The sequence below is a fragment of the Copadichromis virginalis genome, linkage group LG1 (genome assembly GCF_057382275.1).
Source record: "Copadichromis virginalis isolate Kocher_CV1m ecotype Utaka linkage group LG1, C_Virginalis_male_GT1.1, whole genome shotgun sequence".
NCBI classification, from domain to species: Eukaryota; Metazoa; Chordata; class Actinopteri; order Cichliformes; family Cichlidae; genus Copadichromis; species Copadichromis virginalis.
The window spans coordinates 5,571,287-5,581,926 of NC_140618.1; the positions used below are offsets into that span (position 1 = coordinate 5,571,287).

The following is a 10,640-nucleotide window of genomic DNA, read 5'->3' on the forward strand; positions in this document are numbered from 1 at the left end:
TTAAGATTGAATGTGCACTCGGAGCGCAAACAAACCCAAAACAAACTCAGCATTGCAACTCAGCGTGTACATTTTTGAGAAAAGAAGAGATCAATCAATCTCAAACATCAATATCCGTTTGCATCCCTTTAGCCGCACACGTTTTCCAACTAATGAAATCTGTGCATGGCTCCCCTGTTATCGATTTCAGAGAGGCCCTAATTTGCCGCTTGAGATCAGGCAGCTCTCTTACTCTCCTCTCTCTCTCTCTCTTCTATCTCTTAGACTTTCCTCGCGCTCTCTTCCTCACCACTTTTCTCCTTTCCTCACTCTTATGCAAGCATGCACACTCACACACATTTTGGTATGTGTAACAGTCATGCCTTGGGCAGCATATTGAGCAGTGGCTGCAGTAGAAGGGAAATCCTGTAGGGCAAACTGTTTAGAGCAATATCTGAAGTCGTTAGATATGATTAATAATGTGCTGAGAGGAGCCATAAGCTATCAAACAGCTCATCAGAAGCACATATCACCTGGTAACTACAGACTCACATTTTCAAATACATTTATATCTGCCATTTTGGACTGAAGATGCTTATCAAAAGTGCTTTACAACACTGTGAGTGCATGAACTTTTAGCGTGGGAGGCTTAAAAATGAATTTTTAAAAACAGGTCTCTCTCGTGTATGGCTTAAAATATAAAAATGTTAAATGCTTTCATGTTATTTTAATCCGCAGATCTGTCCTGGTGCCATACACTTAAAATCGATTAGCAATGGTAATTGATAGACACCGATAGATAAAAGCATTAAAAAGAGCCTGATTGTAGGAAAACACATACTTTTGCTATGCTGCCATGTTGTGGGAGTCTTTTATGGAGAATGAGGGAGACAAATTAAACTGAGAAGACTAATTGATTGCTTATTTATGAATGATGCTATGTTTTCTCACACAGTCTACAAAGACTTTATCTATCTATCTATATAAGATAGATAGATAGATAGATAGATAGATAGATAGATAGATAGATAGATAGATAGATAGATAGATAGATAGATAGATAGATAGATAGATAGATCCGGAAATAGCATGAGACAACTGTAGTGTGCTAGAGGATCACTGTAGTACGGTGTACATTTTAGGACATCGTCAGGTATCAGACAAAAAATTGTCAGGTGTCAGTTGTCAAAAAAAAAATTGTCAGGTATCAGAAAAAAAATTGTCAGGTGTCAGAAAAAAAATTGTCAGGTGTCAGTTGTCAAAAAAAAAAAAGTCAGGTATCAGACAAAAAATTGTCAGGTGTCAGAAAAAAAATTGTCAGGTGTCAGTTGTCAAAAAAAAAAAGTCAGGTATCAGAAAAAAAGTTGTCAGGTGTCAGAAAAAAAATTGTCAGGTGTCAGTTGTCAAAAAAAAAAAAGTCAGGTATCAGAAAAAAAATTGTCAGGTGTCAGTTGTCAAAAAAAAAAAGTCATGTATCAGACAAAAAATTGTCAGGTGTCAGAAGAAAAATTGTCAGGTGTCAGTTGTCAAAAAAAAAAAAGTCAGGTATCAGAAAAAAAATTGTCAGGTGTCAGAAAAAAAGTTGTCAGGTGTCAGAAAAAAAGTTGTCAGGTGTCAGAAAAAAAATTGTCAGGTGTCAGAAAAAAAGTTGTCAGGTGTCAGAACACAAGGTACCAGAGAGAAAATCTTCCTGCAGGTGGCGCTGTTGTCATGTCCCACCCGAATTGATTTCCAAATATGTCATCAACGTGTGACCGTGGGAGAGCGTAAGGTCATTGACCTCACCGGAGTTTTACCGTGGTTCAGGCTCCTAACGACACAAGGTAAGTTTAACTTTTTCTCCCTTTTGTTCATATTTTTGCCACAGTTGTGTTATATTAAGTTGCAGTTATGTTGTGAAAGTTACATATCAGAGACGGAAAGCCAGTTTTGTACGAAACCAAATCAGTACTATTTTTGTCTGGCTAATTCATTCTAGCTAGCGACAGTGGTGAAACGTGATTCAAATTTAAACTGTTCAGTAATTGTTTTGTATACATTTCAGCAAATGGACAAGCTGAAAGCTTACGAGCAGTTGCATTTGAATACTAATCCTATTTGAAGTAATACATTTCCAGTGGTAGACATGTTAGATTGTCACACCTGGCTATGCATTGTTTTATTAATATTATATATTGTCTTGATAGCTTGAAGGGGATGATGCCGGTTTCATATCACTGGACTTATCCATGGCAGTAGAGTACATCCATGCACAGAGAATCATTCACCAGGATATAAAGCCAGCAAATGTCATGGTAAGCCATATTGTATTTTTCTTTTTCTCCACTTTGTTTTTGAAGATCAAAATAAAAATAGTATATTATTTATTTAACTTTATTCTCTTCAGTCTATTAAACACTACATTTGAACAATGAGAAACTTTTCTGGCATATTCATATAAAGGATTTTTTTTTTAAAGTAAGAAGCCTTACATTGTTTCTTTAATAGTCCAATTTTTCTTTAATATGTTGGTTCTTGCACACCTACAAAATTCCCAAACATGTTGTAAGTTTAGGCTTTACAAACTGAAAGTTTCTATTATTTTATTAGTCTGTACCACTTGCTTAAGTGGAATGGGGATTAAAAAATGCACAGGACTATAAAACCGGGTTGGATCATTAACCAATCTGTTAATTTTAATGTTGGGTATAATAAACAATCTCAGAATAAATCTGCAGTGATTGGGTGATCTGGGTGCTAAAAGCTTTGAGGGTTTTTTTTTTCCCCAATTATGAGCTGTGGTCTTTGGAATGACATTTTTGATAACATTTGTGAAATTTTAGACAACCTGGTAAGTTCTCATATGTATACCTTATAGGTTCACCACCCTTCTAAGAAGGCAGTCCTGACAGACTGGGGCATGGCAAACATAAGAGACACTGTGATGCTTCGTCAAGGGAGTAAGTTCACTGCCCAGGCTACTGGTCCAGCTGGTGGCACATATCTTTACATGGCCCCTGAATGCATACTGATGTTTGAAGAGGCCTCGTTCCAGACAGACATGTGGTCCCTCGGAGCCACATATCTGGAGATCCTGACGGGTTCCGCTCCGTGGATGGTTAAAAAACAAAGAGAACTGGCTGCACTAATGGCCACCAAAACCCCACCACATGCCCTATCACATCTCAGTGACAAAAACAGTTTTCTTGGTGGTTTGGTGAGCTATGACCCAGACTCAAGGCCTTCCGCATCTGATGTTGTTAAGTTTCTCAAGTCAGGCCTTGATCTTACGAGCCGATATGGCTACAAGTGGTAATGTTGCTACAGTCTGCAGTTCAAAAGTCTTTCAATGTGAATTATGTTCTACATTATTGTTAACAAAAGTTGTGGTAAATGAAACACTGAATCATTATGAAAGATGGCACCTTGTCAATTGTATTTCAACATTTTATTGTACATTTTGTTGGTCAGACAGTTTTCAAATTACCTGTTGATTTTAAACAAGGATAAATAAATGTTAACAAACACTGTTGTATGATTTTATTGGTCATTGGAAATGTTTACTGGTGCACCTTCCATCCTCTCTCTCTTCAGAAAGATGTATATGTCATTTGCCTCGGCAAACGTAGAAAGTGTAGGAACTGCATTTCTGTTCATGGCAGTTGTGAGCTCTTGGACTAGCATGAGGTATGCAGCAAGGCAACCATCAGGTGTGCAGGGAAACTGGCTGTTTTCTAAAATGTTCTGGCACATGTCTCTGAATTCCTGGTTTGCTACCAGTGAAGGCTCTTCCCTCTCACAGATTAATTGCTTGGCATAGTCTAAAAAGTCTGGGTCAACAATGTGCAGCACATTGCCATATCCTGCGAATGAAAGACAATATTGAAAAGATGTTCACTTTGAATGTTAAAAATAAATGAATAATGACAAAGCTGTTCTAGAACCTGTATAAGAAGCAGTCAGTGTTTACAGATGTTATTACAGAAACTTAAAGATGGAAATATCACTCAAACATTTAGATAAATTTTTAGTTAAAGGTGTCAATATGAAGCCATTTTAGTATTGACAGTAGAAATTCAGAAATCTCTTATTGTACTACAAGTAGGCTTCTTCGGAAGACACAAAAGAGAAAGCACATTATAACAGTTTTACGCTCATTACACTGGCTTCCAGTATATTTTAGAAAATTCATTTTAAAATTTTAGTAATGACTTTCAATGCTCCGAATCGTGAAGCTCCTGCCTTAATTTCTGATCTTATAGAACCCCACGCTCCCTCTCCCAGCCTGTGATCATCTAATCAATGGCTGTTAGTAGTCCCACCAGAAGACCAGAGGCAAGAGATCTTCCAAAGCGGTGGCTCCCAGGTCATGGAATGCTCTGCCTCCATCATTACGTTTCCTTGATTGCATTTATTCTGTATGTTCGATTGTGCTGTTTTATGTTTATCTGTTTTATATTATTGTGAAGCCACTTTGTGGTTTTTATCCTGTGAAGAGTGCTATATCAAAGTAAAAGTAAACTAATGAAAGTTAAAAAACAAACAAAAAAATAAAACCCCACAGGCTTTCAAATGACATACCAGGAGGTGGTGAGGTAAACAGAAGGTCGGGTTTCCCAAATGGACCAGGTGCATTGCGTTGCTTGCGGATGTCATGGGTGTTCCAAACTGTTTGCTCCGTTTTTAAGTCTCTTTGAAGCAGTGGCAAGTGTGAGTACTGCAAGCAGTTGCTATGAAAAAGGAGAATTAAAAAATTAATATGTTCATCTGCTTCTTTGAGGTAGAATAAGTAAAAGCTAAATTTTAATCAGTACTCAAAAAACAAAGGCATTCCTAGACCACATACTTTCATACTGCTGCTTGATTATTTTTCATGTCTAAAAATATTGACTTACATGTGCACAGGATTGTCCAGTTCAAGGATCCCAGACTCCATCATGGCCTACGCATGTTGTTTTGAAAAAGACATAAGTTGTGAAGGTGAGAATTTCATTAGTGAAAAGGTACAGATGTACATAAACACAGATTCTGGCCTTGTGTTTTCAGATAAACTAATCCATCGTATGTTTAACGAAATTTGGATGGCTACTCTTTGTTAATAGGTTTTACAGGTGAAAGATTTGCTTTACCTCAAATGTTGTCAGCCATTTCTTAATCCATGTCCGCTTTAAAATACTGTTGAAACATTCAGCTCTCTAAACAACAGAAACATGACATTATCAGTTTTGTTGTCAGGTTGTTACTTTAGAAATAGTCATTTACCAGCTTAAAGACATACCTGGTTGTGCACTGATGTCCCCATTCTGAAGCACCTCCATGCCTGATTCCCAAGATCTCGCATGTGAAATGCCATCTGCATTTGACCCACAACAAGGTTCTCCTTTCCTCTGTCCCCCCGAATCATTTGAGGACAGCCTAAAGACACAAACTGAAGATAATTAGTGAATGATGAAAAAATAAATTTATTAACAAAATGTAATCTTTTTTAACCCCCCATTTTTTAGTATATTGCATACCACCCTGTTCTTGAACAGCCTCAAAGAAGTATCTGGCCACAAAGTTTTGCTTGCGGTTGGATGTGCCCACCTTTAGCCATAGAACCTTCCTGGAAAATCTGAAAAGAAAGAAACAGAAAAGTGGCCACTTGTACATATGATTTAATCATGTTTTGGCACTATGTTTGGTTTTTGTTACATTCCCCAAGAGTATGCTGGTTTTCCATTGTATTATGTCTAGGCGTTGTTTCTGGTTCCTCCGACCATTTTGACTGCCATAGTTGTGTAGGCTTACATGCCTTTGGAATTGAATGTGACTCTTGACTGTGTTCAGACTGACGCGAGGGGAGAGCTGCCTTTTGTTTTGTAATCCCTTGTATTCTCCTGTTTATGTGTTGGTTAGGTAGGTTATCGTAAATTGTACATTTTATTTTCTTTGGAGTTAAATTCTGTTTACTTTATATCAGGGATGTTTTGTTTGTTGTGTTGGTCTTGGCCCTCCCTGAAATTAACTGCCAGTCTGAAATGGAACTTTAAGACTAGCAGGAAATAAGCCTTTTAAAAACCGCCATCTTGAATCCTCCTTCACTATTCATACTTTATCTTGGTCCCTTAGACCAGGCTTGGCCAAATCCAGACCTCGAGGGCCAGTGTCCTGCATGTTTTAGATATCACCCTGGGTAAACACACTTGAATAAAATGATTAGTTCATTACCAGGCCTCTGGAGAACTACAAAACATGTTGTGAGGGTAATTTAGCCATTTGAATCAGCTGTGGATCAAGGACACATCTAAAACCTGCAGGACACCGGCCCTCGAGGCCTGGACTTGCCCATCCCTGCCCTAGACTACTCAGGAGAGATAACACCTCAGTTTACCGCACATCCTTATCTTGAAGCAACTTTGTACTATCACTGAATATAATAAATTAAGTAGCGAATGCCATATTCAAACCTACCCATCAATCCCCAAATGTATCCACATTCCAAAGAACTTCAGTTTATCATTGCCTATATGAAACAACAAATAATAATTACAATTTGTTTCAACAGAAGTACCATCAAAACATGTTTGGAAGGTTAATTGAAAAGATAAAATAAATACCATCAATGTGCCGTGTGTCATTTGGACCACGGCTGATGTAATTCCGACGGGGAATTTTCTTCTTTCCAGGAGATCTCCTCTGAAGACCACTTGCATCCATATACCTCATTATATTAGCAACATCGTCTCTACAGTAACAATAGATTTTACTCTGAGCTCAACAGTAAAACAAGAGAACACTTGATCATATACACACTATTTAACCAACCTGTAACAAGGCCGCACTCCTCTGACATCCCTTACCCGCTTTACCATTGCCCTGATTCCTTGTTCAGGAGACCACTGTTTCATCTCACTCTAAAAAACAAACAAACAGACAATTGAATGTTTGTTTTATTTAAATCACTACAGAAAATAACATTTATTGTTTCTACAATAGCTCATGACACAGACTTCAGGAAAATATATATTTTTTGCACTGATGTTTTAACGCTTACCTCCACAGCTTTGTGGATTTCAGTAAAAGGTCGTTGGGGGCATCTTCGCTTCAACCCTAGAAGTTTTAAAACTCGTCTCAGATGCCTCTCACTGTTAAAAGACAACACAGACTTACATTATATTAAATGCAAACTGCATGTTTTGTCATTTTAGAGAGTTGTCACGGAAACTGTTGAAATGCAGACTTACCTTATTTTATGCCCATATGAATTCAGTGCACAGCTGATTTCCTTTTGTTTTAAGCCTTTGTTGAACAATGTTATTATCATCATATCTTGAAAGGTTAAGTGTAACAACAACAGTCTAATTGATCACCCACCTCTTACACTGAACATAAGTAATTAACCAGTAAAGTACTAAATCTTTTTATGTGGCAATTACACTAAAAGCATCGTCTATTCAGTGCCCACAAATAAAACATGTGTAGCAAAAAATACACTTCTTTGATATGAAAGAGGTGAACAGTAGTTAATAAATAAGTTGTACTTTAGTCATTTATTTTTAATGCTCTTTTTTTAATAAAAAAAAAAAAATTATTTTTGGTACAGTCATGGGAACCAGCCAGAGTTGGATACTCCTTTCATCATCGTCAGATGACATATTGCAGCAAAGTCTAAAAACAACAACAGAAAAAAACATATCGGGATCAAAAAATATCCCGACAGTAGCAATATAGAAAAGAGAAATAAAGAAAAAGAGCGACAGAAAGGATGCAGGCTGCTCGTGAGCTTTCAGCTTGTCCATTTGCTGAAATGTATACAAAACAATTACTGAACAGTTTAATTGGACTATTAAAGAAACAATGTAAGGCTTCTTACTTTAAAAAAAAAATCCTTTATATGAATATGCCAGAAAAGTTTCTCATTGTTCAAATGTAGTGTTTAATAGACTGAAGAGAATAAAGTTAAATAAATAATATACTATTTTTATTTTGATCTTCAAAAACAAAGTGGAGAAAAAGAAAAATACAATATGGCTTACCATGACATTTGCTGGCTTTATATCCTGGTGAATGATTCTCTGTGCATGGATGTACTCTACTGCCATGGATAAGTCCAGTGATATGAAACCGGCATCATCCCCTTCAAGCTATCAAGACAATATATAATATTAATAAAACAATGCATAGCCAGGTGTGACAATCTAACATGTCTACCACTGGAAATGTATTACTTCAAATAGGATTAGTATTCAAATGCAACTGCTCGTAAGCTTTCAGCTTGTCCATTTGCTGAAATGTATACAAAACAATTACTGAACAGTTTAAATTTGAATCACGTTTCACCACTGTCGCTAGCTAGAATGAATTAGCCAGACAAAAATAGTACTGATTTGGTTTCGTACAAAACTGGCTTTCCGTCTCTGATATGTAACTTTCACAACATAACTGCAACTTAATATAACACAACTGTGGCAAAAATATGAACAAAAGGGAGAAAAAGTTAAACTTACCTTGTGTCGTTAGGAGCCTGAACCACGGTAAAACTCCGGTGAGGTCAATGACCTTACGCTCTCCCACGGTCACACGTTGATGACATATTTGGAAATCAATTCGGGTGGGACATGACAACAGCGCCACCTGCAGGAAGATTTTCTCTCTGGTACCTTGTGTTCTGATACCTGACAATTTTTTTTTTGACAACTGACACCTGACAATTTTTTTTCTGACACCTGACAACTTTTTTGTCTGACACCTGACAATTTTTTTCTGACACCTGACAACTTTTTTGTCTGACACCTGACAATTTTTTTTCTGATACCTGACATTTTTTTTTCTGACACCTGACAATTTTTTTTCTGACACCTGACAATTTTTTTTCTGATACCTGACTTTTTTTTTTTTGACAACTGACACCTGACAATTTTTTTTCTGACACCTGACAATTTTTTTTCTGATACCTGACATTTTTTTTTCTGACACCTGACAATTTTTTTTCTGACACCTGACAATTTTTTTTCTGATACCTGACTTTTTTTTTTTTGACAACTGACACCTGACAATTTTTTTTCTGATACCTGACTTTTTTTTTTTTGACAACTGACACCTGACAATTTTTTTTCTGACACCTGACAATTTTTTTTCTGACACCTGACAATTTTTTTTCTGATACCTGACTTTTTTTTTTTTGACAACTGACACCTGACAATTTTTTTTCTGACACCTGACAATTTTTTTTCTGATACCTGACAATTTTTTTTTGACAACTGACACCTGACAATTTTTTGTCTGATACCTGACAATTTTTTTTTTGACAACTGACACCTGACAATTTTTTTTCTGACACCTGACAATTTTTTTTCTGATACCTGACAATTTTTTTTTGACAACTGACACCTGACAATTTTTTGTCTGATACCTGACAATTTTTTTTTGACAACTGACACCTGACAATTTTTTGTCTGATACCTGACTTTTTTTTTTTTTTGGACAACTGACACCTGACAATTTTTTGTCTGATACCTGACGATGTCCTAAAATGTACACCGTACTGTAGAGAGCACTGTTGACTTTAATTAAGGTGGTATTAAAAGCATTACGGGTGTAAGTTTAAGTCCTTAAAAGACAGCTAAATAGTACAGTGACATCAGGGAGTGCCAGATGCTCACTAAATATTCCTTGGAAGCAGACCCCCTGCCTGCACTGCAGTGGGTGGTCTCCAAATAAGACACTGAATGCAAATTGAACCAAGACAAGTGCAATATCTGTGCAATGTGTCATCTTTTGGCTAGGGCTGGTTTGCAAACACACTGTGGATCGTGGCCAGCCCTTTGACGCTCACGCATGTCAGTGACTCTGTCATGACAGTTGAAGCTTTAAGTTAGACAATAAAAAGACTGTTTTCCCTAACATTTTCACTTTAATCTTTACTATTATTTCGATTGAATTTTAACTAGCAACATGACATTTTTCAGTAACAAGCAACAATTAACATGTCATCTCCCAAAAATGCTATGGTATGTTTGGAGCCAACTCTACAAAACCACTGTGAGTAACAAACTGCCAGCAGACTTTATAATCAGCACGGTACTGTGGGCAGTTTTTTTTTTTTTTTTACCACTGAAGCTACAAAACATTATTTAATGTTTAAACAGAGTTTTATTTTGTGTGTGTGTGTGTACCCTGAGCCTACATAAAATAAACAACTTTTGGAGATTTACACTGACTGCTCTTGGTTTATAGGGAATATATACAGACAGTTAATTATAAATCTAACATCCAATTCTTGAGTAAAATAACTGGATTTTTAATGAGTAAATGCTCTATTATTTATTAACACTGAATTGAGTATAGACTGAACACAACAGAATTAATATTTTAAATATGTCTATGTATACCAAGCTCTTTTTATAGTGCAGTATACACCTTGCAAAAGGTTTATGGTATGGAACGACACATTATCTGAAAATCCATAATGACTTGTCTGTTATCATAGCTTCTATTTGCTTAATCGTTTTTCAAGTTCATGGTGGGACTAGAGCTGATCCCAGCTGTCACAGAGCAAGAGGGAAGGTATACCCTGGACAGGTTACCAGTCTATCACAGGGCTAACACATACGTTTACAGTCACAACTGCTGCCAATCTAGACTCACCAATTAACCCAACGTGCATATCTTTGGAGTGTACCTCGAAAGAACCTATGCAG

The 10,640-nt window shown here is 36.7% G+C and overlaps 1 protein-coding gene across 1 annotated transcript; it reads right to left on the reverse strand.

Moving 5' to 3' along the window:
- Nucleotides 1-3,391: 3,391 nt before the first annotated feature.
- On the reverse strand, nt 3,392-8,654 carry LOC146718212 (uncharacterized). Its single transcript, XM_085435753.1, has 13 exons — nt 8,448-8,654; nt 7,571-7,608; nt 7,185-7,269; nt 6,995-7,085; nt 6,766-6,854; nt 6,558-6,685; nt 6,412-6,463; nt 5,475-5,572; nt 5,237-5,373; nt 5,088-5,153; nt 4,854-4,900; nt 4,540-4,688; nt 3,392-3,821 (listed from the first exon to the last, which is right to left on the reverse strand). Exons 2-13 carry the CDS (start codon nt 7,593-7,595, stop codon nt 3,499-3,501), a joined length of 1,290 nt encoding a protein of 429 aa, XP_085291879.1. The 5' UTR covers nt 7,596-7,608; nt 8,448-8,654; the 3' UTR covers nt 3,392-3,498.
- Between the last annotated feature and the right edge of the window lie 1,986 nt (nt 8,655-10,640).

Excerpts from the sequence above, each read along its gene's own strand:
- LOC146718212 (XM_085435753.1), bottom strand. The coding sequence starts at position 7,595 with ATGTCATCTGACGATGATGAAAGGA. Across the intron at positions 6,464-6,557 it reads TGACACACGGCACATTGATG|GCAATGATAAACTGAAGTTC; the intron begins GTATTTATTTTA and ends TGTTTCATATAG. Across the intron at positions 5,374-5,474 it reads GGCTGTTCAAGAACAGGGTG|GCTGTCCTCAAATGATTCGG; the intron begins GTATGCAATATA and ends TTGTGTCTTTAG.